Genomic DNA, 27,990 nt, shown 5'->3' with positions numbered 1-27,990 from the left:
GGGGATATGGGGATATATGTATAGGTGTAGCTGATTCACTTTGTTATACAGCAGAAACTAACACAACATTGTAAAGCAATTATACTCCAATAAAGATGTTAAAAGATACAAAGGGCAAGATCCAAAGCCTGACCCAGGGCTATCACGCTACACCCCCCAACAGCACGCTGGGACAGGAGAGCAAGTGGTCAAGCCACTGTTGCCAATGACCAGACACTGTTCTTGTACTTGCGGCGGTGGGGGGGGGGGAGGTGATAAAACACAGTGTTTCTAGGTACAACACATAGTGTTGCATCTTTATTCTACGTCTGATCATAGCAAATCTCACAAAGCCAGACTGCAGCCAGGCAGAGTGCCACATGGCGACAGGCAGCCAGAGGAAAAGAAGACCATCTCTTCTGTTGCAAACACTCTGGAAAGCACAGCCTTCTCGCTAGCCTACCCAGAGGCACTGAGGCCACATTCCCATCTCCAGGCCCCAGGGACATCTCTAAAGGGTGACTCCCATTTGGAGCTTCCAAAATCCAGGGCACCTCCGGGAACCAGTCCTGGTTCCAACAAGTCATTCTGAGTCCAGGCTCTCCCACTGACTGCTGCATCTGGACCTGGCGTCATGGCAGCTTGAGGGCTAAAAAGGGGCCTCAGGCTGGACCACAGAGCAGCCCAGGGGGTCCCGGGGCTCAGGACCGTTGATCCTTTCTGCGGAGCTTGTGTCCCACCTGGGAGCCCCGCTGGGCAGCTCTCACCAGGCCTTTGAACTGTCCCTGCAGCTTCACCTTCTTCCTGCAGGGACAAGGATCAGAAGGGTCACGTCTCGCCGAGAAAAGGCAGCCCCCCTTCCCATAACATCAAAGGGTGATGTCCCCACCCCAGCACCAGCAGGAACAGGGGAGAAGGGGCGCTGCCAGGTGGTGGGTGGCACGTGATCCGTGCAGACCACACCCATCATGTTTAAAAGGGCAGTTCAAGTCAAGGATACTTGAAGGTGCATGCGAAAAAGTAAGAATAAGAAACCGGGACCCCTGGTGGCGCAGTGGTTAGAATCCGCCTGCCAATGCAGGGGACACGGGTTCGAGCCCTGAACCGAGAAGATCCCACATGCTGCAGAGCAACTAAGCCCGTGCGCCACAACTACTGAGCCTACGCTCTAGAGCCCGTGAGCCACAGCTACAGAAGCCCGTGCGCCTAGAGCCCGTGCTCCACAACAAGAGAAGCCCGCGCACTGCAATGAAAAGTAGCCCCCGCTCACCACAACCAGAGAAAGCCCATGCACAGCAACAGAAGACCCAACGCAGCCAAAAATAAATAAATAAAATTAATTAATAAAAAACCGGAAGAGACTTGAGCAATCGAGTGGAGAGTGTAACGAGCACAGCCCTCACCCCCGACCCTGCACACGCCGTACCTGCGGTTGAGCTTGGTTTTACTGAGCGGGATGTAGGCGTACGGGTCGAGCCGACCTTTCTTCTTCATGTCACCCTTTGCTTTCTGCTCACCCAGAGAAACAGAGTCAGCCAGGAGGGTGGGCTTCTCTTTCCACCCTTGCCCCTGACCTGACAGACTGAATCCTCCCTTCCCTTCATTCTCTGCCTCAGGTGGTGCCAAAGAGCTTCTGCAGCCCTGGACAGCCATCCAACAAGGCCTGGACTTCAGGTGCTAACAAAACCTTTGTGTACCCCTCAGTGTGGCCTCAGGCTGGCTCCACAAAGGTACCTCTCCAGGCAGTGATGGTCACAGCTGCCCCGCACTTCCCCAGAGACTCTGCCAGGAGAGTCCTTGCCCCACCGGCAGCTCTTACCTTGGCCTTGTATTCGGCCCCGGGGGTAGCCTTCTTGGCCACAGGGCGATGGATGCCAGAGCCTCCCGCTAGAGGGGGAACACAGAGGCCATGGGTCAGGCAAGGCCAGGGCAATCGGGCAGCCTTCTCCCCGGAGAGCTGCTGGGGAGATGCGTCACAGCCAGGACCGAATGGTTGTCCCCTACCAACAAAGGACAAAGACCTTCCTCGAGAAGGGACTGTCCAGCAACTTGACAATTAGACCACTGAGCTCCTCAGACTGACCTGAATCCAGAGAACTACCAGTGACCTCTGGAAACACATATATCCTCGACTAACATAAAATACCTCACCCTCTCCAAACTAAATCTGCTCCATTTGTTCTGGGGAAAAGAACATAGGCTTTGAAGCCAGACAGACTGGGGTTCAACTCCCAGCTCTAACCGTAGGCAAGGCTCTTAACTTTCTGGAGCCTCTTAAGCTCATCTGTAAAATGAGGCACTAAGGCTTGATCTCATTCAGGCTTCACACCAAAACTGTGAGTTAGAAAGGCAGCTCTTATCCCATCGTACAGAGGTGAAAACTGCGGCTTCGAGAGATCGAAGAGCTTCCAAGGCCAGTGTTATTTCCAGCCCGGACTTCCACACAGTCATGGATGGAATCACATAGTGCCGACTAGGGAGGGCTCTCTTAGATGACCCAGATGAATCTCCTTTAAAGGTGAGAAACTAGAAGGTCAGAGAGGCAGCGTGACCAGGCAAAGGTCACACAGCTAAGAGCAGCTGGCCAAGCAGTCCTGAACCCAGGCCTCCTGCTGCATCGTGTGGTACCACTGCTTCTGCACCACACCATCTCAGAGCAGAGCAGGTGAGCTGGGCTCTGGCCTGGGGGGCCACAGAACGAGAAGGAGCCCTGAGGCACTCCAGCTGGGTGAGGATGCTGTGGGGCTCTGACAGCATACCTGCTACTGGCATCAGGGACCTCCCGCAGGAGCCCCTGGACCTCCAGATGCAGAGCAAGAGCTCTGCTTCGAGGGCCTGGGGGCAGGGGTCCTGAGGGCGCTGCCTTGGGGGAAAGGAGGCAAAGGTGAGGCAACAGAAGCTTCTCCTGGCTTTGGGCAGCCACCTTGGTACCTCTAGCAGCTACTCTGGGGAAAGGAACAGCCTGGGAGCCCAGAAACAAATGTACAGGGGAACTCCCTGGGCAGCCCTCCCAACTGCCACCCTCAACATAGGTCAAATCTGGCCTGACTCAAAGCCAGAAAAGAGAGGCAGACATCTCCCAGGAGAAGGGTGGGCTGCAAAAGTCTCAGGAAAGCCTGGGTGGGTGGGGAAGAGATGGGGCTCAGGGGCTCTCCAGAAGGGCTGGGGGTTCTGTGCACAGATCTCCTAACCCCCAGGCTCTCCCTCACCCACAGACCCCCTTGGTCCCCAGCCCAGTCTTATGGGACATATCAGCCAATCTTTGCTGGTGCCAACTGAGTACAACCAGGCCATGCAACCTCTTGGCCCTGCCTGCAACACACCCTGCCTAGTGCAGGTGACAGGGAACCTGCTGCAAGAGAGGAGAGAGGAAGCCTCACCTTGGTACTGAGGGGGCATCTCCAGCTCCTCACTGTCAGCCTCTTTGTGCTTGAGCTTCTGGGGCTTTTTCTAGAAAGAGGTAACAAGCAAAGTTCATAAACATGAGGACATGATGATACTCACTAATGGGAGCCGCAAAAGGAATCGTAACCTGCGTTAATAGAAAAGGTTCTCTGCCAAGCACTCGATCCCTCATACAGATGAGGACACAAAAGCTCAGAAAGGGCAAGTAACCAGGCAAGGCCACACTGCTCGGCAGCAGAGGCGCGGCTTCCAGCCCAGGTCCTCACTGCAGAGCTCATGTCAGCTGCTCCACTGCTAGGCCTCTCCACACTGAACTCCCCCAACAGGGCTACAGCTGCCCGTCTGGGCACCTTGACCTCAGTTTAGCCCAGCCTTCCTAACGGGGATGAGGTCCTCAGCCTCTCTGGGGAGAACAGCTTTATCGGTACTTCGTCTCACATGACCTCCACTGCACCCTCCCCATTAGTCAGACTCACTGATCTCTGACTAAGTGCAGGCCCTGGGGATACAGGGGACAAGACCCATTTCCTGTGCTCCCAGGGCCCTCAGGCAGGTGGGAGACCCCTGCTCAAGTCAGTCATTACAGTCGCTCAACAATGCTACCGTCCCCGGAGTTGTAAGCACGAGGCAAATGCTACCCGGCAGGCACCGTGCTGGGAGCTCCAAGAGGGAGAGGTGGGCCTGACAGCAGCCCAGCCCACCAGGAGATCTGAGCCCGGAAACTGACAAGCAGGCAAGGCGGAGGGCCGTTGTGTGGGGAGACCTGAGCTCGCAGGGCTGGCTGCCCCACAGTGTCTCTCCCACACTGCCCGGGAAGCCTGTTCCAACTACAGATTCCTGAGGCTAAAGCTCCCCAGGGACCCAAGGCACCTGAGGGGCATTCACTGGCTTAGGGGCCAGATAGAAGAGAAGGTGCGCCAGGTAAAGGGAATGGGGCTGCAGGACACACAAGTGTGTCTGGGGAACCAGGACATCCGGTTTTGTTAGTTGAGACCCAGCAGAAGGGGCTCCTCGTGGAGAAACAGAAACGGGCTGGAAATGTGGTTTTGGCCGCGTCATGGAGGTGGCGGCTCAGTTTGTTCTTGGTTCAGCTGGCACCTGGCAACAGTTCTGCCCACTGGCAACTGCAGCTGTCAGTTGCACCCTGGCATTTTATGCTCCCATGACTGAGGGCAGAGGAGTGAGACTAAGCAACTGTTATGCAAAAAAGCCCCCAGGGAGGGCTTCCCTGGTGGCGCAGTGGTTGAGAGCCCGCCTGCCGATGCAGGGGACACGGGTTCGTGCCCTGGTCTGGGAAGATCCCACATGCCGCGGAGCAGCTGGGCCCGTGAGCCGTGGCCGCTGAGCCTGCGTGTCCGGAGCCTGTGCTCCACAACGGGAGAGGCCACAACAGTGAGAGGCCCGCGTACCAAAAAAAAAAACAAAGAAGCCCCCAGGGATCCCAATGGCAGGTGATGGATGCCATGAGCCAACCAGGAGCGTGGCCACCCTGGGACCCTCTTGGTGCCGTGAGACAAGGTGCCCCAGCCCTGCTCTGCTGACCTGGGGGCCATCCTTCCACAGCCACCGTCGGTTCCCCTGGCCAGGAACAAGGGTAGGCTGCAGAGGGACTGCAAAGCCCCCTGTGAGGATGTGCTCAAGGAATCGGGCAGGCTTCAGCCAGAAAAAGATTTCCAGGAAAAATGTAATAATGATGATGATGGTGACAACGATGAACAGCCACCACTTCCTGAGTGTGACTAAGTGCCACACATTTTACATATAAGCTGGGATTTGAGTTCAGTCTGGGGCCGGAGACATGCACTTTTAACAACCCCTGTGGCCTCGGGCAGGCTGCGGATGATAGAGAGTCCCTATCTCCTGGGAGGATTAGTGAGGTGACACATGGGGCCCTCGGCACTCCTCAGTGGTGGGTGCCCCTCCCCCAAGTGGAGCCGGCCCCTGGCAACATGCAGGCCGGCTGTCGCCCCTGCTGCCTGCACAGCACATGCCCTCGGTGGAGAGACAAGGGACCGTCTCTTTCTTCCTTCAGCTGGACAATACAGCCAACACCGAAGGAGGCACTGGGTGTTTCAGACGGAGCCAAGCTCTCTCCACACCCCACAGAGGGGTCAGCCGTGACATTGCATGCCCTGGGCTGCCTGGCGTGTGCCACCCCGAGGCTCCACTGAGCAGTGAGGAAGCAGGGCAAGTGAGTGTGTGGGAGCGGGGAGACGGTGAGAAGCTGTGAGGCCCAAGGTTTAGGTCTAAGGGCCCCAGCCCTCCAGCAGCAGGAATTACTCACACTCCTGATGCCCACGTCTTCCATCAGGTCAGCCATCTCTTCATCCTCCCCTGGAGCCAATAAGAAGAGAGAACTGTGAACACTCAGGGAGCACCCCTGTCCTCCCAAAGCCCACACAAATTTCAACCTGCCTCCTCCCGGCTCATCAGGGTGCAAGGGCTGCCAACTCCAGCCCCAGAAGACCTATCCCATGGAAGATAAGACCCCTGGACGCTGCCCCTTCCTCCTTCCCATCCTGGGCCCCATGGAAGACAGCCCCTCAAGGAAGCAGTGACCTGACTTCTAAAGTGAATACAGCTTTTGTTGAGACTCTAAGAAAGTCTCAGGTTTCCTGGGGAGCCAGGCATTCCTGCAGCCCCACATACACTCCACTTTGCTGGGAAGACTGCCCTATTCCCCTGCTTAAAAACCTTTCCCTGCATCTGTGCTAGGCATTGTGTGGCGATATAAAGAAGTATGAACCAACAAAAAGCATAGGCAACAAAAGGTAGATAAACAAAAGATAGATTAGAGTCCATTAAAAATGTTAAACTTGTGTATGTCAAAGGACACACCAACAGGATGAAAACGCAGCCTACAGGATAGGAGAAGGTATTCGCAAATCATACGTCTGATAAAAAGTTAATATCCAGAATAAATAAAGAACTCCTATAACTCAACAACAAAAAGAAACCACCTGAGATGCAAGAGGGAGGGGATATGGCGACATATGTATACGTATTGCTGATTCACTTTGTTATATAGCAGATGCTAACACAACAATGTAAAGCAATTATACTCCAATAAAGATGTTAAAAAAAAAAACCAATTCAAAAATGGGCAAAGGACTTGAGTAGACATTTCTCCAAAAAGATAGATAACAAACATGCTAAACATCACTAATCATTAGGGAAATGCAAACAAAATTACCATGAAATACCACTTTACACACATTAGGATGGCTACTATCAATGAAACAGAAAACAGCAAGGGTTGGAGAGGGTGTGGAGCAATTGAAACCCTTCTGTCCTGCTGGTGGGAATGTAAAATAGTGTAGCCACCATGGAAAACAGTAGGGCAGTTCCTCAAAAAATTAAAGACAGAACTACCATATGATCCAGCAATTGCACTTCTGGGCATATACCCAAACGAACTAAAAGCAGGATCTTGAAGAGGTATTTGTATATTTATGTTCATAGCAGCACTATTCACAATAGTCAAAAAGTGGAAGAAAAAAAACCAAAAAAAGGTGGAAGCAACCCAAATGTCCACTGATGGATGATGGACAAACAAAATGTGGTCTAGATATACAACAGAATAAGGCAAGCCTTAAAAAGGAAGGAAATTCTGACACAAGCTACAACACGGATAAACCTTGAGAACATTATGCTAAGTGAAATAAACCAGACACAAAAGCACAAATACTGAATGATTCCACTTACATGAAGAACCTCGACTCATATTCAAATTCACATTCATACAGACAGAAAGCAGAATGGTGGCTGTCAGGGGCTGGAGGAGGGGGAAATGGGGAGTTGCTGTTTAATGCGTACAGAGTTTCAGTTTTGCAAGATGAAGAGCTCTGGTGATAGGCGGTACAACAATGTGAATGTACTTCACGCTGGTGAACCGTACACTTAAAAATGGTTAAGACAGTAAATTACATGTTACGCATATTTTACCATTTTTTTAAAAAAGCTACCAGTATATTTAAAAAAAAAAAAAGAACTTTGAAACTGATCAGCTGGAGGGAAGACAAACTGAAGTGAAGTCAATCAACAACCAAACGTCATAAGAAGCGTGTGACTAAGTACGGAAGCCTGGCAGTCCCTGGGCTTGTCGGGAGTTCTGAGGGAACACGGCTGAAGCCAAGGGCCCGTGCAAAGGCCACAAAGAAGGACTTGCACTGGATCTGAAAGAGTGGAGAGGGGCTGGGAAGGTGGGGGGCAGGGGGCGGGTGGGCATTTTTAGCATCAGGGTTCCATGCGCAAGAAGGGAGCAAGGAGGGCTTCCCTGGTGGCGCAGTGGTTGAGAGTCCGCCTGCCGATGCGGGGGACATGGGTTCGTGCCCCGCTCTGGGAAGATCCCACATGCCGCGGAGCGGCTGGGCCCGTAAGCCATGGCCGCTGAGCCTGCGCGTCCAGAGCTTGTGCTCTGCAAGGGGAGAGGCCACAACGGTGAGAGGCCCGCGTACCGCAAAAAAAAAAAAAAAAAAAAAAAGAAGGGAGCAAGGAGACGGGATACACTGAGGGTGAGAAGGGGACAATGACGAGGCCAGATCTGGAAACAGTGTCACCACATTTATCCCCAGCACCTCTATATGCTATTCAGGTCACCATTTCATCTTCACTACAACCCTCTGAAGTAGGTATTGGTATTACACCCACTTTGGAGTGAGGAAACTGAGGCACAGAGAGGTTAAATGACTGTCCACAGTCACACAACCAGTAAGTCGGGTTGCAGGGGCAGCAGTGACAGCACTGGTTGAGTGGCTGCAGTGAGCAGGCGGTGAGAACCAAAATAAAGAGGAAGACATAAAATTTAGAAGACCCAGGCTTTTGTGATCTTACGTGATATGTACAGAGATACGTGAATACAGAGATAAATGCAGAGGGAACAGGAAAGAGGAAATGGGACTTGGAGATGTTACACCTGAGCAGCCCCTGGACAACAGGAGACAATGACTCGGGAGAGTCTGGCTCTTTTCACCAATAAATGAGCTTCCAGGCCTCAGCCAAGTTTACACTTGGAATAAAAAAACACAAAAATTTTCAAAAAGGAGGAGGACAAGCAAATAACCAGAACAGAACAGAATACAACAGAAGAGAGATTAACAGAGTGTATCACAGATGGTAAGAGGAAGTACTACTGCCTTTTGAAAGTTTTGTTTGAATTATGGAAGTACTGTATAAATGGCTGGTTACACCATAAAAAGATTTCTCAATGTGGTCAAGAGTTTGAGAAACAAAAAATTTGAGAAAGTTGCCCGCGATACAAGCTCCTTATATCTGTTTTTACCTATGTTTCGCCCCAGAATGGTCGCTGAGTGAACAAATAAATGAGTGGATGAATGAGCAAACGAGTGCAGCCCTGGCCCAGGCCAGCTGCAGCTCCTGAATGGGCAGGTGGCCCCACCTTTAGCGCCTTCCTCTTCCTCCATCTTGGCGTCGCCATCCTCCTCCTCACGGATGATCAGCCGGCCGTCGGCGCTCACCTTGAAGCCGTGGTCCTTCTTCTTGCCCCGACCTGGCCCAGGCTGGGTGGCTGGCGGGGCAGAGTCGGGAGGTGAGGAGGTGGAAGGCCCGTCCTAGCCCGCTCACACCCTCATCAGAACCGACGAGCCTGCGCCTGTGACTGGATGAGTGCCCGCGGCACTGTGATGTGCATGTGTGGGAGGCCAGGGTGCCCGCGGGCCTCCCCAGAGGCCACTCCGCTCCTAAAGCTGGCCCAGGGCAAGCCTGTCCCCTGTGCCCACGGGCCAGCCGCTTCTTACTCACCCAGGACTCGCTGGGCCACCTTGGGGTCCAGGAAGTTGAGGGGCTCGTCCCCGCCGCCCTCCCTCAGCCACGCGCGGCCCCTCTGGCGGGCCAGCCTCTGCTGCTCCTTGGCCCGACTCCTCTCCTCCTCCTCGTCCTCCTCGTCCTCCGAGTCAGCCAAAATCTCCTCGATGCTAAGGACAGACAAGCCCCAGTCAGGGCGCTCCAGGAGAGGGAGGGCAGCTGGGCACGGCCTGGGCAGGCTTCGGGCCAGGGGAGACCTGGCCCCAGCGTCCCGCCACGGGTCTCACCTGTCGCCTTTGCCCCGGAAGGGCTCCTCCTCCTCCACCTCCTCTTCCGCTGCGGCCTGGCTCAGGGCCCGCTGTTTCCTGGCCCGGGCCTCTGCTTTCCGGATGTTCACCAGGACTTTCTGGTACTCCTCTGGCAGGAGCTTCCTCACCAGCTCGAACCTGAGGCCGTAGAGACGGGCCGGTGAGGTGCCCGGGCCAGAGAGCGCTATCCAGAGCGAGGTGTCCAGCCAGAGCCCTTGCAGCCCCCCAGCCTGGCCCCTTCTCAGCAGCGGTCCTGGTGGGACTGGAAACCCCTCGACCCCTCCCTTACTCCCTCCCAGTCAGGGCACAGACCCGAACTTGCGGATGAACTTGGTGAACAGGTTCCGAAGCTTCATGCGGAAGTGCCGCCGCATGTCGTCCGAGAGCTTCCCGATGGCTCCCATCTGCGGGGCAGAGCAGCGGGGCTTCAGGGGGAAGATGCGCCCCCTCACCCTGTCTGCCCCCCACACCACGGGTTTCTCCTGGTTCCACGAGTCCCTCCTACTGCCCTGCATGAACCTCTGGCTGGACCGCACTCCAGCCTTCGTGAGAAACACGTGGCCAGCAGGTATCATCTGCAGTGTCCCTCAGTGAAGCTGGTGGTGCAGGGCCCCCTCGATCCTTTGAAGGCTTGTATAAACCCTAGTCACTCCAGGACAGGTCACCGCTCAGGCCGTCCTCCCCATCGCTAGCCCCAGTTAGGCGGCAGGGTTTGGCAGGCAGGGGCAGGCATCCTGACTCTCATCTGCCCCTTCTCGCTTTGACCCAACCCAAGGCCAGATGCAAAGATGACAGGCAAGAGGGACCTAGAGCCCTGATGCGATTCAACCCAGCTGGAAGTGGGAAACTGAGGTGGCGGGTGCAGTGGACGGAGGGCTCACAGGACAGTCCCAGCTTGCTGCACGCCTTATGCCCAGCAGGAGGGGGCCAGGGACCCAATACCAGAGGGCTCTTCAGGCCCTTCTGCAGCCCAGCAGGGGCATCTAGAGAAGTCTTCTCAAACCCAGAAGGTCACAGTGCAAGAGGGAAAATAAAAAGGGAGGTTTGGGTCCCTTCCGAGGGACAGCCCAGAGTCGCAGTTCTGTTCCTAGGACTGTTCTCACTAGCACTGTGACCTGGGAAAATCTCTGGCCTCAGTTTGCTATCCGTAAAACAAGGGGTGGCCCTACCCACCGCCCCCTGCCCTGCAGAGCCCCTGCTGCTGTGGAGGGGCTGCGGGGGGTGACAAGTGGCAGCCTGGGTGCTGTGCCCCTTTACCTCCACCACTGGTCTCTTCCAGGGCTCCTGCATGACCTTCTGCTGCACAAGACAGCGTGTAGCCAGAAAAGTGTTTGAAGCTGGCTGGCCTCAAGGCTCACTGGGTCTCTGCCAGCAGCTCGCGGGCCACTATTGCCACTGGCCGAGGGGAAGGGGACACTCACCACCAGTTGCACGTGCTTGGCCAGGTGTGCCATGTCCATGACGACCATTGACACCTTGATGAAGCCCAGTGCTGATCTGACCACGTCGCGGGTACGGGAGGCCAGGAGCAGGCACACATTCTCCAGCAGCTGCTCCATCGTGCTGGCCCCCATCAAACCTGTGGTGGCCAGAGGGCCACTGTCAGAGACACCTGGAACCCCACCCAGACCTAAGACCCCTGCCACGTCACAAGAGTGGGAGCTGACACCTGGGGGACACTTCCAAGTGCCTGGCACGTGTCTAGTCACTTTCTGCCAGCATCTCCTCTAGTCCTTCAGACACCCTGTGAACAGGTGCTGGTTTTCTCCTCCATTTTAGAGATGAGAGAGTAAGGTTCCAGGAGGTTCCTAAGTTTGTTCAAGGTGTCACATGGCTGGTAAGAGGCAGAACCGGGACGAAAATCTAGGCGTGGGACCTAACCTCCTCCGACCCACTCTGAAAGCGGGATGCGGGCAGCTGTGGGATGAGGAAAGCCGAGCTGGGCAGGAGAGGAGGCGGGAGGTGGTCAGGCCTGCTTCCAGCTCTTCGTCCTCCCTCCCAGGACCTTTCCCTGTTTCGGTAGCCACCCTGTCCTGACCTCCTGGGCATTTTCCTACCCTGAGGGCTTCCCAGGCCTTCAAGGAAATAGCGTTTACCTTTAAACTCGAAAAGGAGGTGGGTCAGGGCCAGGATACTGCAGCTGACCATGGTCACAGCGCCCACGAGACCGGGGTAGATCAGGACGAGGTAGCGCTGCAGGGCCTCTGGGAGGGCAGAGAGCAGGAGCTGCCCAGGGCAGAGCCCACCGTGTGCGCTGCATCGTGGGCCCAACCGGAAGGGGGGCTCCCACCAGAGAGGAGCAGCCCGCCCAGGGCCAGTGCCCGGCAGCTCCCTCTATCTTTTCTCTCTGATGGGTGAGTGCAGGGTGCCTCCTCACCCAGGCCGGGAGCACAGTGCCCACCCCAGCCCCATGTCACCCGGGCCTCACCTGCTGGGTCTGGGCCAAACCGAAGGAAGGCGTGGCCCATCTCCACCAGCAGCGCAAAAGCATTCTTCCGAGCTCCCACCGACACCTCCTTGGTGCAGAGGATCACCTGCCCAGACAGCCCCCTTAGCACGGGCTCCCCAAGCTGGCCACCCCAGGGTTGGCAGCCTGAGGCAGAGCGGACGGGTAAGGGCACTCACGCTCCCAGACAGTGAATCCAGCCCACCCCCACTCCCGCTACTGCCCTCCCCTGATCCTGGTAGGCCTTCAGGAGCCCCATTCCAAGGAACCCCAAATCACAACACACTCCCCTCCCGCACCCCGCACCTCCGGGACGAGGGCGCTGATGAACTCCTCGTGCTCGGCGGAGAGCTTCCTCACGATATGTATGAGGCACTTCAAACGGGGCTGCGGGACAGGGGGACAACAGTCAGGACCCTCAGTGCCACCTCCGCCCCTGAAGTCGCTAAGCGTCTGCACGCTGGTCCTCTCCTGGTGTTGCTCGTCCCCCCTAGGGCAGAGTCCCCCCCTAGGGGTCCCTGGAGTCCGCACCCTCTTGGCGGGCGAGGAGGTGCTCCGTAGCGAGTCCAGAAGGGTCTTCTTCAGGTCGTCCAGGTGGCTCTGCACGAAGCGGGCGCCCGGGCCCTGGGGGCTGGCACACACCTCCTCCAGCACGCGGTAGGCCTTCTTCTGTACCCCATGGGCCTTGCTCTGGAGGGCGTATGGTAGACAGGGGTGGGTGAGAGAGGGGGCTGGGGAGCCCCCCACCCTCACCCAGTCCAATAACATGCACAGAGCAGCCACGTGAGCTGTGACTGGCCCTGGTGGGGACTCAGAGAAGCTGGCCCTGCCCTCTGGAGCTCGTGACATCCAATGGGAGGGCAGGGAGAACACAGGTTAGTGAGAGGCTGATTCTGGGCCAGGCAGGGGACGCTGAGGGGAGTGAAGCATACCCAGTCCTCCATCCCTTCCGCTCCCCGCCGGGACACCTCTCCCAAGGTTAGGTGACTCTGCCCTGGACTTGTGTGTCTGCCTGCACATTCCACCAGAGCACTTCTCACACTGTTGGGTAACTGCTTATTATACTGTTGCAGTGGTGACAGTTTTCAGAAGGTCACGCAGGCCTGACTTTTGCCTGGTGGTTAGCCACAGCATGCAGGGGCGAGCATGTCAGGCAGGGGACCCAGCACGTGCAAAGGCACAAAGGGGCTGTTATATCTGGAACCCTTAAAAGCAGCCTAATGAGGCCGGAGTGGCAGCAGGGGGATGAGGCTGGGTAGGATGAAGATCAGGCCAGGCGGTGATGGGCCTAGTGAGTGAGTCAGGCCTCGGCTCTACAAGAGGCATCTTAGCAGGTGAGGCCCAAGCATGGCCGTGCATTTCTGTCACTCTGGCATCTACATGATAGAGTACAGGGCTAGACAGATACAAAGGGCAGCCATGCCCGATTAAAACCCGATCGATTAAAACCCGTTCCTGGGCAGCAGCAAGGCATGGAGACAGGGCCCACGCACTCCCCCAGGTGTGGGCGTGTGGGGCTCCCGGCCTCCACGGCTCACCTCCAGGTAGGGCCGGATGGTGGAGTACAGCTTGCTGATGGCGGCTTCATCAGCACGGGGAGCCAAGGCCACGACCAGGTCCAGGACGGACAATCTGCTCAGCGACAGGAGACCAAGGAGGAGCTTAGTGGAGGCTGGGGAAGGGTATGCACTATCAGTGTCCTCGTGTCTACTGGGTACGGGGGAGGTGGGAAAGGTCAGGGTGAGGAGGACAAGGGGCCTCGAAGGAGCCCGTGAACAATAATCACTGCCTGTAACCTAACTCAGCACTCATAAGGTACCAGCACTGTTCCCGGCGCTTTACATGTCTTAATCCCTTCAATCCTCACAGCAACTCTATTGCAGGCATTATCATCATGCCCATTTTACAGATGAAGGCACAGAGTAGAGTAGATAAATAACCAAGGTCACAGCTTATAAGGGGCAGAGCTGGGATTTGAATCCGGGCAGCGTGTCTCCAGGGTCCTCACACTTCCCTAGCAGACTACAATGGTGCTCCAGGATGGAGGAACTGGTCAGGCCTCAGGGTAGAGCTGGGACATTCAATATCTCAAGACTTTCCTAAATAATTCCAGACAGATACACAGAGCTTCTGCTAGACATACTCTCTAGCTCCCTGGGCTGCCCCAGCTCAAGTGGGGCACTTACCTGGTGAAGTCAGAGCTAGCAGGGTCCAGCACCTTCTCACTGGCTTTTTCCAGGAAACCATTCACCAACTGGCAACCGAAAGGGATAAGGAGGGAGTTGTTCAAGAGAAAATACACAGCAGCAGCAGGTCACAGATTTGCACCCTCGTCTCTTCCCCCTCCTCTCCTCCCTTTTGAGGAGGCTCGAGCCCAGCCTACTGCTGGCATATGGTCCCCTGTTCTTCTGGGGGCAGAGGGCCAAGTGAGCCATGGTGGGTAGGGTCTTGACCTTTCCAACACCCCAACCCAACACTCACCCACCGGAGACTGTTCCTCCCCCTCCTCTACCAGGTCACCTGAGGCTCAGTAATGGTGAGGTAAGTTTTGATGGTTTCCAGCACGGCCCGGCGAGGGGCTGGGGTGTCTCCAGCCGCAACGGGCTGCCCGTACAAGTTGAACAGGATCGGCAGAAAGTTCTTCGCAAAGCGGCTCACTTCAGCACGGTCGGCCTCTGGCAGGAGGACCAAAGTTTGCACAAAAGGCCCAGGAGATGACCCTGCCTCAAAGGCCACTGTGGTTGCAGCCCAGAGGCATTCTTTTGGGGGACTTGTGACAGGGTCATGGGTTTGGGGCTTTTCTGGGACAGGAGAGGCTGAAGCCAGAGCACAGAGGACGAGGGGCCACCACAGTCTATGGGGCCAGCCAAGTGCTAGCCCCACGTAAAGGCTGGACAACTCCCAGCAGCTGTCAGTACACTGAGAGTAAAGAAAGAGAAGGGGCCGTTTTCAGCATCCTACTAACTCCTCGGGTCCCCAGTGGACACTCAGGTCCTTGAAAAGGATTAGCGGTGGCTCAAGCAATGAGCTGGACAGGCAGGGTCAGGGGACTCGCACCATTACAGCCATCTTCCACCAGCCCCGACCCCAGAGCCCACACGTACCCGCCTCACAGCCCTTGGTGATGAGGGTGCGCAGGGCCTGGCACACAGTGACCCTCAGGTCTGGGCGCTCGCTGATGGCCGTGCCCAGCGTCCGCGCCAGCCCTTTGAAGGCAGTGGCCACATCCGTGGGCCTCGTGCAGAACCCAGGCAGAAGGGTCCAGATCTGGGGAGGGAGGGGATGATAGAGGAGAGTGACGACCAGCAACCTGTGCCCACCTGTCCTCCTCACACCCCCCAGCTGACCCCTTACCTGCCACTGGAGCGTGTCATAGATCTTGGACTCCACTGTGCTGCCTGCCTGGGCCAGGTCCATTGCTAGAGTGACACAGGACACAGTGTGACCCTGGGCACACTCCTGACTGACAGGCCTCATGTTTACCCAAACCAAAAGCCCAATGATGAGGACAGGAATATGGGCGATTCCCCTGCTCCACAGACGAAACATAACACTTATTATTAAACAAACACTCGTTTGTTCTAAAAAAATGGAAAGACCTATGTAAAACAGAAAGCGACATCTCCCCACAATCTCCCCCGCAAATCTTCCTCCCCATTTCTGACCTTCTTATATTTCTCCAAGCACGTGCACACTTTTAAAGACATGAAAAGGATTGTCTTATAAATATATTGTTCTGAAACCTGGTTTTACTTGAGAATAAAGCTGGTAACATTTATCAAGCAGTTTCGACATGGCAGCCTGTGTAATGTGCACTTACGTGATTATTGCATTTAATCCTCACACCATCGCAATTATCGCCCTCATTTTACAGATGATGAGCAGACCCAGGGGAGTTGAATAAACTTGCCCGAAGTCACCAAACGGTGGAGCGGCTGAGCTGAGCTTTCAATCTGATCTACTCAGCTCACCATGGACTACACATGTCCATTCCCCTGTCGGTCTCTTTCCTTCTGTACAGTGAGCACTCTGTGTCCCACGGTGGGGCTTTATCATGACTGACTTCATTGGAGCCCCACTGAGGGATGTGTGGGCTGTGTCGGGATTTTTACTTGGAACATCTTTGTATATATAAATCGGTGTGTACTTGTCTAATTATTCCTCTGGTGGGAGAAAAGGCCCCTGTCTGCCTGCCTCGGGGCAGGGGTGCCTGGCCACGCGTCGGACCCCGCTGATGACGGCGCTCAAGCACTGGCTGACCACCTGCTCGGCCCAGGGAGGCTGCCGAACGTCCTAAGGCTGGGGTGCTGGACCAGGAGCCCTTCTCGACCCTTCCAGTGAGGCTCCAGGACTGTGGTGGGCCCGTACCTTTCCTCTTCAGGGTGGTAGCCAGAGGCAGGAAGTAAGCGGTAAAGAAACCAAGTCGAGTTTCCCGGACGTGGTCTCGGATGACGGGCAGCAGCCAGCTCCGAGGGAAATCCAGAGTCTCTCTGGGAGGAGGGGGGGGGAGGTGCGGTGAGGAAGGGGTGACGGCCTGGAGCTGTCCCCCCATGGAGCCGAGGAACAGGACAGGTCCTGCTCTGGCCGCCCCCACTGACCCGCACGGCACGTGGAGACGTCAGCCGAGGGTGTGGACACCCTCCCAGCGGAGAACAAGCCACGTGGCTCTCCTGGGGCTGGAATGGAAGCCAAGCAGGGCTGCACTTACTCAGAGCCATCAATTTCCAAAGGCACAGCCTCTAAAACCACCTCGGGGCCCATGCTGGCCACGGCAGCGCCCACTGCGCGGTCCAGAGCTGCCATGTGGGGGGAGTAGGGGGAGAGGCGCAGGTCACACAGGGACTGGAGGCACTGGAGCAAAGAGACGCGGGTCAGACATTAAGACGGGCCTGCAGCACAGGCACCCGTGGCTGAGGCTGGGCCAAAGTCTCCAAGAGGACGAGGTTGGGGGCGTGGGGTCAGGTTATGCTCTCGCCAGAGGTCACAGACCATTAACCAAATTCAACTCCTGGATGTGTTTGAGCCTTCCTCAATGCCCCAGGATTTAAAAAGAAATTCTGTATTTGTTAGTAAAGTATAAAAATCAGGAGATTTCATACACAAATGTAGATATCCGGTTTATCTTGAAAACCGGGAAGGTATGGGAAACGCAGACCCACAGTACAATTAGTATAAATTAGCAGGCACTGCGGAGCAGCTGCCCCTCGAGACCAGAGCTGCCCCCTCTGGTTCACTACAGCCCCTCAGAGCCCCTCTGCGAGCCTCATTCCTCAAGAACCTCTCACAGGAGCCAGGTGTTGCCAACCTAATCTAGTGGGGCCCAGACCAGGCCTCTCAAGGAAGGCCCTACCCTTGGGGAAGGCCCCACGAGGCCGTGAGCTGCTCCGCCTGCTGGTGAGGGGTCTGTGCCCTGTCCTCAGGCTCCCCCCTGCTCCTGGAGCTGGGGAGGATCTCCGGGTGATCCCTGAGCCTTAAATGGTTTACTCTGGGCTTTGGTAACCTCCCTGGGACCTAAGGCTGCTTAAAGTACTATGCTCACCTGTTACAGAAAATTTAGAGAATTAAAAATTAAAAGATAATAGATAGGGGTGAGGGAGAATCACACTGGTTCCCTGTGAGTTTCAAAACCATCAACTCCAGCTAAGACTAGTGAGAAGGCATTAGGCGGTGGGGGGAGGGGTGGTTTTAGCCCTCTTCTCGTTCCTCCCACGTTGGCCCAGTCGCCTTCCTGGGGACACAGTACTGGGCACCTGCAGTGGACCCTGGCAGTGGGGGAGTAAAGCGCAGAGGTAATGGAGACACGTGCCCCTCTAGCAGCCCCAGCCACCTCCTGCCCCGGCCCCGCCGCTGCCCCAGTCACCTTCCTCATCACGGGATGGGCCTGTCTCCCACACGCCTCAAAGAAGACACACAGCAGCTGCAGCACGGAGCTCCATGATGCGTGGAATCTGTATGTCAGGCCTTCCTCCACTGCCCTGCCAAGGGAGTGGGCAGTCAGGGCCGTGGAAGTCCATGGCTGGCACCAGGAACTACAGACCACGGCCAGGGTGAGGCCCCAGGAAAGGCCAAGGGGGAGAGCTAGTGTTTACCAAGTACCCCCTGTGCTAAGAGTTTCATTTATATAATCCTCACACTTCAAAAAACAGCTGTGAGCTAGGTTATTTGTTCCATCCTCAGATGGGGAAACTGAGGCTCAGAGGGACTAAGTAGCCCAGCAGTTTCACCCTTCTAGTGGTCAAACTGGGCCGCCAAAGCCCGTGTTGTCACTGTCCCATGCTTTCTCGGTCTGACCAGAGGTGGGAAGATGGGGTAGGTACAGGTGGACTGGGCAGAGGGAGGAAAGCCACAACAGTGGGGAAGCCCGGCCGGCTGCTAGCCCCTTCCGGCCCAGGCACGCTGTGGTCAGCTCATCTCTTGAAGTTGAGCCCCAGAGGCTCTAGGCAAGAACGGCCAACAGGGGTTAGTGTGGGGAAAGGGGTGAGCTGGGGGTGGAGCAGCTCTATTCCCCAGTTTTCCAGAAACTTCATTCCAGGTGTATCCAGAAGAAACAGGCCTATGTCCTCATAAGGAACAGAACCCAAAGCATCACACCTTGGAGCTGAGCAGACAGACCCAGAGGAAACACCAAAGATCCTAGGCTCTTGGTGCTCTGAAGCTCCTCACTGGCGGCTGGAAGGGCCTGGGTGGTTGGAGGCCGGTCTGTGAATGGCTTCTCTTGTAGGCATGGAGGGCAGCACAGCACATGAGTAGAGTGGATTCTGCGGTCAGGCTGCCACTTACTAGTTGAGTGACCTCAGCTTTCCCAGTCTGTAAAATGGGGTCAGCACCTATCTCCTAGAACTGTAAGGACTACCAGTAATTTCTGGTATTTATTGGAACTTAACTACGCACCAGGTACTGTTCTGAGAACTATACATATATGACCTCATTCAATCCACACCTCCATTAGACTGATGTGGACCCTGAGGTGTTGAGAGGTGGAGGAACCAGCCCCAGATGACGGGCCCCCAAGTCCACACTCATGAGCATGACACTATGGCACCTGGAGTGTGGCCAGTGCTCAAACCGACAGCAGCTGCTCTGGCAGTGTGCGCAAGGCCCACCACAGTGACAAGAGGAGTACCTGTCATCACGAGGAACTTTCTACAGGCACACCTTATTCCCTCCTCATGCAGAGGCTGTATTCTCACCTGAACATCTTGGCGACATACTGGGCAGGGCCTGAGGCCAAGGAGGTCACGGAGCCGATGTCAGCCATGTGGGGAGCGACACACTCCTTCAGGATCTCCTGCAAAAAGAGGCCACAGCTGTTTGGGCCCAAAACAGCCCCCCAGTGCCACTCAGCCTTCCCAGGTGACTGCTTCCTGAAGCTTCTAGGAAGCTCACCCCCACCCTGAGAACTTCCTCCCCAGGACACAGCTGGAGGCCTGGGGTGAGCTCTGGGAGCTCTAAGGCTCTCTGCTTCCCTCGCTAAAGCTGGGCTGGGGGCTGAGGTACCTGAAGGCACTGGGTGGCAGCTGTCACCACCTGCGAGTGGGGGGAGAGGAGGCAGGTTGTCGCAGTTCCAAACAAGCGAGGGAGGTGGCCCAGTCCCAGGTCCCGATGCAGCCTGTCAACACAAAAGGCTTCCGTGGGGTCTGGCCGCTGAGCCTGCGCGTCCGGAGCCTGTGCTCCGCAACAGGAGAGGCCACAACAGTGAGAGGCCCGCCTAAAAAGAGTGACTGTTATGACAGAGACACAAAACAGAAACTGGGTTCGCAGGACTGAGGATTCCAGAGGAGGGGACCATTAACCCAGGTGGGGAGTAGGGTGGAGCCGCAGAAAGGGGATGATATCCTCTGAGAAGTAAACCAGCTGCACAGCCGGCGGGGGTGACAGGAATCAGGATGGCACTCGGGCCCCACCTCTTGGTGGGGAAGGTGCTCTCGGCCGCCTTGCTGCTCAGCTCCTCGGAGCTCTGGCAGGAAAGGCAGCAGCCCTGGCTAACACAAGCTGTGCTACCTGGCCCCGCCTTCACGAACACAAGAGCTGGTCTGCACACACTCAGTGCAGAACCACACCCCCCCCCCAGAAAGCCGCACCCCCTCCAGCTTCCGGCTCATGTCCCTCCCATCTGTACCGCAGTGCAGGGGGCCTGGCTGGAGGCCAAGGGACCGCCCTCCACCGCATCCCTACCTAACCAGGTTGATGTGGGCTTTCTCCATGACCTTCAGCCAGGCCAGCAGGGGTTGTAAGTCATTCTCGCTGGGAACGTAGTCGTACAAGGCCTAGGGGCGGGACAGGGAATAAGCAGGTGACTGAGCAAGTGTGTTCAGCAGCAGCCCAATGACACGACCCCTTCCCATCCCTAGGCAACAGCACGTCCCCGTGACTGTCCTGTCCCAGGGCCTGCACACGGGGCCCCCTGCACTCACAGCCCCGTTGGCCTTCCTTTCCCTGCTCAATGAAGCCCTTCCGCTTCTGCTTCTATGGGAAAAAAGTCTCTAGGAGCAGTCAAGAATAACTTGGGTCACACAACCCTTTGTGAACCTGACAAAAGCCAGAATCCTTCTCCGGAAAAATGTAAGTGAGCATATACACACATTTTGCAATTTGGGGGGGGGTTGTGCCCCCTTCCCCAAATCCACCCAGAGATCCCTAACACTGAGAACCTTTGTTCAAGGTACCTGTTAATACCATGAGACCATGCTGAATGGTTTTTTAGGTTAACTACCACAAAGTCAAGAGTCAGGGCCCCCAGCTCCCGTGGACACTGATGTGGCTTTGGTGGCCAGTCTCCTGGCTGCCCGTCTACCGACTCCTACACAGGGGCGGCCCAACCCGGCCCATCCAACCTTGCTCTGCAGACAAGTAACAGGGCCGCCCCCCAGCACAGGAATGTCCCCGTCCCCCCATCAGGCCTCACCGTGATGATCTGGGCGTTGAGCTCTGCTGGCAGGGTACCCGGGCTTGGCTTGGCATGGAAGAGGCTGTGAAAGGCCTGCATGGCACAGGCTGTCACCAGCTGGAGAGGACACGGAGGCTTAGTGGGGAACCCACCGCAAAGCCCACGGTGGCCCTGCGCTCCTCAGTATCCCACTCCAGCCAGTGGGCTTGCGGGGACTTGGGCCCCCTGAACCTCAAACATGCCTCCTACACCTGACACTCAGAGGACTGCTGCTTCAGTAAGTCCTGGCAGCCACCAGGAAAAAAAATGATTTAAACAAGAACAATGGAGAAATGTGAACAAAGTGTTTTTTTAACATAATGGGCTAAAAAAGCAGGCTACAAATCGTTGGCATACTATAATTATAGCTGTACTTTCACGTTTTTATGTGTTTGCTTACCTAAAAAGAAAATGTCTGAAAGGATACACGGCAAGTTGTCTGTGTACTATTTATCTTAGGAAATGAGACTTGGAGGAAAAAAGAGACTTCTATTTTTTTACTTTATATACTTCAAAATGTTTTTTTTTCCTTTTAAACAATGATCATGTTATTTATATAATGAATGCTTTAAAATACGTATGTGAACAAACAGTATAAGAGAATATATAGAGATTAACAGAATTGTGCTAGCATATCAAATGCAAGGGATCGTTTTTATGTATCTTTAAAGTTGTCATACTGATGTTATTAAGTATGCAAAAAAAAAAAAAAAAAGAGACAGAGAGAAATAACCGTGTCTGTGGCTGGGGTAGAGCTCAAGGTAGGGGGAGGACTGATGCTTTACCAGCCCTGCCATGGTTCCTCCCTCTCCCTCACCTCATCTCCCAACAGAAGATGCCCAGTCTATCCGACACCAGGGATGAGATGTTGTCCCTGGGTGTAGCTAAGAGCAGCGCGGGGGCCGGGAGACCCTGGCCCCTGCTTTTGGCCTGAACAGTGAGTTTCCCGAGTGCCAGCACCACGGGCCTGGGGTCTGAAGCTCTGCCCTCCCTCCTCCTCGGCGCGTCCCCACGCGCCGGGGCCCGAGCTTACCACGTGGCTCAAAGTCATGACCCGGAGGAGAGTCTCACTGCAGCTCTTCACCAGGCTGTCCGGGAAGCAGGGCAGCAGGTCCTTCAGTAGGGTCAGCATGTGCAGCGTGGTGGTGGCCTCCTTGGAGCCTGGTGGACAGAGGGCAGCTGAGACTCCAGCCCACTCTCTGCAGCAGGCCCTGCCCCCCGCCGCCCACTCTCAACTGCACTTCCCCACCTCCAGACTTCTCGATCTCCTGGATGCAGAACTTGGCAGTGGACATGGCAGCAGGGTGATGGGCAGGGGCCTTTTCACCAAACATGAATTCACTGCCCTTGAGGACGGAGCACACTCCATGCTGGGCAGCCTTCCGGATCTGAGGGGCAAGGAAGGGGGACAGGGCCGGGTCGTGTTCAACCAGCAGTGTGTGTGGTTCTCATGACCACCAGTAGTGAGCATTGATCGCACACCTCCTACAGGGCCAAGGACACGCCTGGGGCTGCGTGTGTGTGGACTCCTGGGCTGCCGAGTAAGACAGACCTCGCTTTCCATTCCTGCTCTTCTGCTAACTCACCAACTGGCCTTGAGCAAACCAGACCACTTAGTCTCTGAGCTTCAGTGTTTCACCTTTACAACACGGATTCCTTCATTCATGCAATCGTCCAGCAATATGCAGTGTCCACCAGTTCAGCAGTGAACCAACAACTCATTGGGAGGTAGGAAATAAAGAAATGTACACCAGAAGGTAAAAGTACTTTGCAGACAATAAAACAGGGGCTGTTACTTTTTATACGGCGATCAGGAAAGTGTCACTTCAGTGACATGACGTTTCAGCAGAGACCTGAAGCAAGTGAGGGAACCACTGGAGGGATACACAGGGAAGGAGGCATGAGCCTGCCTGGGATCAGAGCACTTAGCACAGGGAGTGACTCTTACGACTGTTACATGTTCCCGGCCCTAAATTTCAGGAGGAAGCAGAGTGGCCAAGCACAACATACTGGGCACCTACTACAAGCCAGGACCTGCAGCAGGCCTGTGGGGAGCACCAGAGTGTCACCGTGACCTTGCAGCCAAGTTGTTATTATCATCCCTATTTTACAGCTTGGAAACCAAGACTCAGAGAGGTTAAGTAACTTGCCCAAGGTCACAGCACAACCAGTGAGTCCAGTATTCAACTCAGGTGTGTGTGACTCAAAGCCCCCCTCCAGCCCACTCTCCTGCCACTGTAACTAAACACGTCACTGACCAATGAGGCAGCAGAGACTCAAATGGGCCTGACTGTGACCCTCCCTCCTGTAGGAGAAGCTAGCAGATAGGGCTTCAGGCAGGAGGAGAACCTCTGGACAAGAGCCCAGCGCTCAGGGCGACCTCCCCAGTCCACTCAGCAGGCCAGGCCCAGCCCGGTTACTAGAGTGGCTGCCCTCTCCCACATCCTGGTGCCCCACGGCCTCACCTTGGGCTTGGGGTGCACAGTGAAGCTCAGCAGCCCATGGTACACCTGCAGGGTCACGGGGTAGCTCCAGGCCTCCAGGTCCTGCTTCCGCAGAAGGGTGGCCAGGCAGGAGAGGACCTTCAGAGGAGAGGCAGTCTCTCAGCTCCACCTGCTTCACCCAGGTGGGAAAGAGCCCGGCTTCTCACCAACTCCAGAAAATGCCAAAGGGCTTTCTGAGGGTCCACAGAGTGCCTATACCCCTCCCAGGGAGTGTCCAAAGCTGTAGCCAAATCAGATGGGCTCTGGAAGACGGCAGGGGGACACCGAGACCCAAACACTGACCCATCGGAGGGCAGAGGTGGAGCCACTGCTGGCCTGGGCTGACATGATATCCATGAAGGCTTTGGAGGTATCAGAGAACTTCTTAATGAGCACAGGGCTGGGCACGCTACAGGGAGAGAAGAAAGAAGGTCAGAAGACTAGAGGGGCCTCTGAGAGCAGCTGGTCTGGAGGAGAAGCTGGACAGAGCGGGGCAGCGCTGGCCCAGTCACTCCGCGAGCCCACCCTTTCTGACATCCAGTTCAGTGCGTTTCCATGGCACCTGAGCTCCCTGCCTGCCTCACCTTCTCCACAACCCGCTCTCCACTACCCACCAGGTGGGCCCTTATAAACTCCCCCAAGTCCTCTCCCCACCTGCCCCCTGGCTGCAGATGCCCAGACATCGTGGCTCAACACTCCACCCTGTCCCTCCTGCGCCACTCGCTGCACAGGGCTGCCCCTGCCCAGGCCCCAGCACTCACACTCTGTCCTGTAACATCCCAGGCCACCCTGGAGCCTGAGCCAGTAGAATGCCACCTGATACTTAGCATCTTTTTGTTCCTTTTAATAATTCCCTGGTCCTCTTCCTCCCTTCCACCCCCACTCCCTTCTTCCCCCTATAAGGAGCCAGGACTCACCGCTTCAGGACGAGGTTCAGCAGGTAAGCAACAGCGGCCAGAGACTCCGTGGACTCCACCGCTTCCATTGTTGTCATCTGAGGCCAGACCATGGGGTGTGAATGGGAAATGTGTCACGCTGGGCAAATTGGGTATGCAGGCACCGTGTGCCCAGCAGGACGGTTATGACCAAGAACGCTGGTGTCAGAGGTTCAAATCCCAGCTCCACCACTGTGACTTTGGACTAGCAGCTTAACTTTTCTGTGACTCAGTTTCCTCATTTGTAAAATAGGGATCATAAGTTGTTGTGAGGTTTAATTGAATTAATATATATCAGACATTTAGAACACTGCCTGACACATTATGAAAACCATATAGTGCTATCTGCTTCATTAGTCTAGAGCAGAGGTTAGAAAGCTTTTTCTGTGAAGAGCCGGATAATAAATACTTTAGACTTTGCAGGCCACATATGGTCTCTGCTGCGTATTCTTCTTTGTGTATTTTAACTATCTTGTAAAAATGTAAAAACCATTCCCAGTCCTAGGGCTATACAAAAACAGGCCACGAGTCAGATTATGCCCATGGGCTATATTGTTTGCTGGCCCCTGTTCCACAGCAGTGGTTCTCACACTTTTACACCCTTAAAAAGTATTGAGGATTTCCCCAAAGAGATTTGGTTTACAAAAGTTATATCTATTGATATTTATCATATTAAAAATTAAAACTGAGAATCTTTTAAAACACACAAATATGCAAGCACAATTCCATGAGCTGTCAAAATGTCATCAGACATCACGTAACTTCTGGAAAACTCCAGGGTACGGTCATGAGAGAATGGGAGTGAAAAAGGTAAATGATAGTTTAGCATTATTATGGAAATAATTTTGACTTAACCAACCCCCAAAAGGGTCTTGGGAACCCCCAGACTACACTTTGAAAACAATTTTACTAGAGAATTCCCTGGGTGTAACTCAGTTTCATGGATTAGGAGAAAAAAATAAACGAGAGTAGTGGATTTTGTTTTACAAGAAAAATGTAGCAAATCCCACCAGGCTTACCAAGCCACCTGAGAATAACTGAAGCGCTTTCACCTGTTTAAGGTTGTCCTTCTCTACCCCCACATGCAGGGGCCCCTGCCTTCTCCTTATAGCCTGAATAACATGCTACTCCGAAAGCCCGCCCACCTGCAAGTCACACCCACTCACCAGGGCAGCAAAGTACTCAGTCTCTGTCTCCTTCCCACCCTGGGAGCGTATCACCTCGGTGACAGCAGCCAAGACAGCACAGATCTGCACATGAGGGAGAAGGTACCTATGACATCTATTTCCGATCAAACCCCACCGCAGGGTAGCCTCTTCTCCTTCCTCCTTCACAAATTATTCTCCTGATAAAGCCCAGAGCAGACAAGATGAGCAGCAGCCAGAGCAGAGCCAGGGGAACACACACGGGGCCCAGCAACAGGAAAACTCACACATCTGCCCAAAACCCACCTCTAAGGCTCTACCCCTTATATATGGAAATACCTGCACAAATGTGTAAACATTCAAGCACAAGTGTTCACTGCCACAACCAATTGGAACAATAAAGCAGCCATCAACAAGGGATTAATAATGTACTCGTTGTATAATAATGACAAATTCAAACACTATGTAACTATTGAAAATAATGGTGAACAACGACATAGATTAACTCAGAAACACTGATCAGTGGCGAAAAAGGTTGTAGAATAGTATATATAAAATATAATGGCATTTCAGTAAACCTAAACAAAATGTGGGTAAAAAAGTCTACAACGGTAATTTGACAAGAGGCCACTGAGCACTTGAGATGTGGCTAGTGTGACTGAGGAACTGCATCTTAAAATTTGTAAATTATTTATATTTAAAAACAAATACTTGATCCACTTATTGGGAAACAGATTTAGAACTACTTGGGTATATGAATCTACTTTTGCAACTGTAAGTTTATGAACTTTAAATACAAATCAAGTATTGCCAATGAAGATTTAGCCTCCAAATGGAGCTGTCAGACTAGATTTTGAAGACTTAGTACGATAAAAATAATGCAAAAACACCTCACTTTTAAAAATATTGATTATAAGTTGAAACAACAATATTTTGGGTATACCAGGTTAAATGAGATATATAAAATTAAGGTTAATTTCACTTGCATCTTTTTTACTTTTATTTAACATAGCTACTAGAAAATTTTAAATTATGTATGTGCCTCACATTACATCTCTTTTCGACAGCTTTGGTCTAGAAAAGTACTGTTACTGTTAACAGTAACTACCACAAAGGAGTTAAGCTGGGAGAACAACTTACATATTTTATTCTACTCACCTCACTTTGTTATCATTTATAGTTTTGACATTTTTTCATTTAAACAATGAAAATATATGTATATATAATTTATAAACTAAAAAAGGTAAATAACATTTAGATCTTGTTAGATAAAACATTTTTTAACCACTGTTATTCAGTATTAATTTACTCAACAAATGTTTCCTGAAAACATCCTATCAATATATAAAAAGGCCTGTGTTAAGTATAGTTGAAGAGATAAATGTTTGCAAAAAATGTTTTGGACATTTGAAAACTGTCAGGAAAATACGCTGAGGGACTTTACACTTGAGCCAGGAAGATGTTCTTAGAAAAAGCAGAAGGTGGAACCTGCCCTAGGAGGGGTAATAAGCAGCAGACACAAAGGGTAGGAGGGGTGACACATCATCCAGAGATTCCACCTGTTGTCATCGGACAGCAGTCAGCTGGCCTCCCCTCACTAGCCTCCGGCTGTCCTGAGAGTCCCCCCTACCTCCTTGTGGGCAGCCGAGCTGGACTCCCAGAAGCGCTGCACTTTGCTGAAGGTGACGTTTGTGCAGTCGGAGAGGCCGCTCAGGAAGGTGCCCGAAGACTTCTCGGTGAGAGCTGGTCCCACCTCTTCCTCTTCCATGGCAGTCTCAGGGGCTTCGCTTTTACCCAGACGCAGGGATCCTGACTGCAGCTCATTATGCAACTTTACCGCATCAACTGTCAAGTCGCTCTTTCCTGAGAACCGGAGGCAAAGGGTAAGGCCCCCAATTCTTACCCGAACCTCCTTTTGGCTAAGAGAACAAGAACTACCCCTAGGAAACAAACAGGCGGAGTCCAGGCCCCCAACCAGTGAGGCTAAATTCTGAACGCGGTCTGCCTCAGCAGTCCACTGTACACCTAGAACTTATCAGATTCAGAAAGGGAACCCTCCAGGTAAAAGTTTCGCCGGTGGGAGTCGGGTGGGGGCTGCAGTGAGGGGCCTGGGAAAGAGATGAGGGTGAAAGCGCTTTGTAAAGCGCCACCACGGTTAACTACAGGCGTGAGTACTGACTGATACTCGTGGTACCCTAGCCAAGTCATCTCCCTCCTGTGGAGTCAGTTTCTGCATCTCTTAAATGGGAAGGGTGGACCTTTACAACAGGCTCCAGATCGGACATTTTAGGAGACGAAAGGTCCGATGCTTGGGCCCCACGGCCTGCAGAGAGGCTGAAATCCATTGAGACCCAGGCCCACCCAGAACACCGCCGCAGGCGGCGCTTGGGTCGCGACCCTGCTACCTGAGGGCCGGCTGAAGAAGCGGCTGCGGGCGGCCTGGCGGTGGCGGGAGATGGCCGGGTTGCTGTCGCTGCTGTGGCCTTTCTTCCAGCGTTTCAACTTGGCCGAGACCCCGGAGGGCAACTTCCCCGAACGACCCATGTCTACTAAGCCGGGGGTGAGTTTAAAGGACCGGGTTCCAAGGACCTAGAAGCACA

General features: G+C 54.2%; 1 protein-coding gene across 1 annotated transcript; it reads right to left on the bottom strand.

Moving 5' to 3' along the window:
- Positions 1-284: 284 nt before the first annotated feature.
- On the bottom strand, positions 285-27,990 carry RRP12 (ribosomal RNA processing 12 homolog). The gene is made up of 34 exons (XM_082854625.1): positions 27,796-27,990; positions 27,021-27,253; positions 25,412-25,495; positions 24,228-24,304; positions 23,614-23,719; positions 23,293-23,409; positions 22,077-22,215; positions 21,861-21,988; positions 20,807-20,905; positions 20,077-20,168; positions 19,399-19,510; positions 19,092-19,189; positions 17,762-17,876; positions 16,610-16,752; positions 16,270-16,391; positions 15,256-15,320; positions 15,006-15,168; positions 14,422-14,576; positions 14,088-14,155; positions 13,440-13,533; positions 12,433-12,591; positions 12,208-12,288; positions 11,884-11,989; positions 11,552-11,659; positions 10,877-11,034; positions 9,768-9,859; positions 9,435-9,593; positions 9,145-9,317; positions 8,783-8,911; positions 5,669-5,718; positions 3,360-3,429; positions 1,799-1,866; positions 1,406-1,488; positions 285-783 (listed from the first exon to the last, which is right to left on the bottom strand). Exons 1-34 carry the CDS (start codon positions 27,932-27,934, stop codon positions 681-683), a joined length of 3,888 nt encoding a protein of 1,295 aa, XP_082710751.1. The 5' UTR covers positions 27,935-27,990; the 3' UTR covers positions 285-680.

The sequence above is a fragment of the Leucopleurus acutus genome (genome assembly GCF_964270905.1).
Source record: "Leucopleurus acutus genome assembly, chromosome: 14".
NCBI classification, from domain to species: Eukaryota; Metazoa; Chordata; class Mammalia; order Artiodactyla; family Delphinidae; genus Leucopleurus; species Leucopleurus acutus.
The sequence above is the reverse complement of the archived record's forward strand: the minus strand, read 5'-3'. Positions and strand labels throughout refer to the sequence as shown.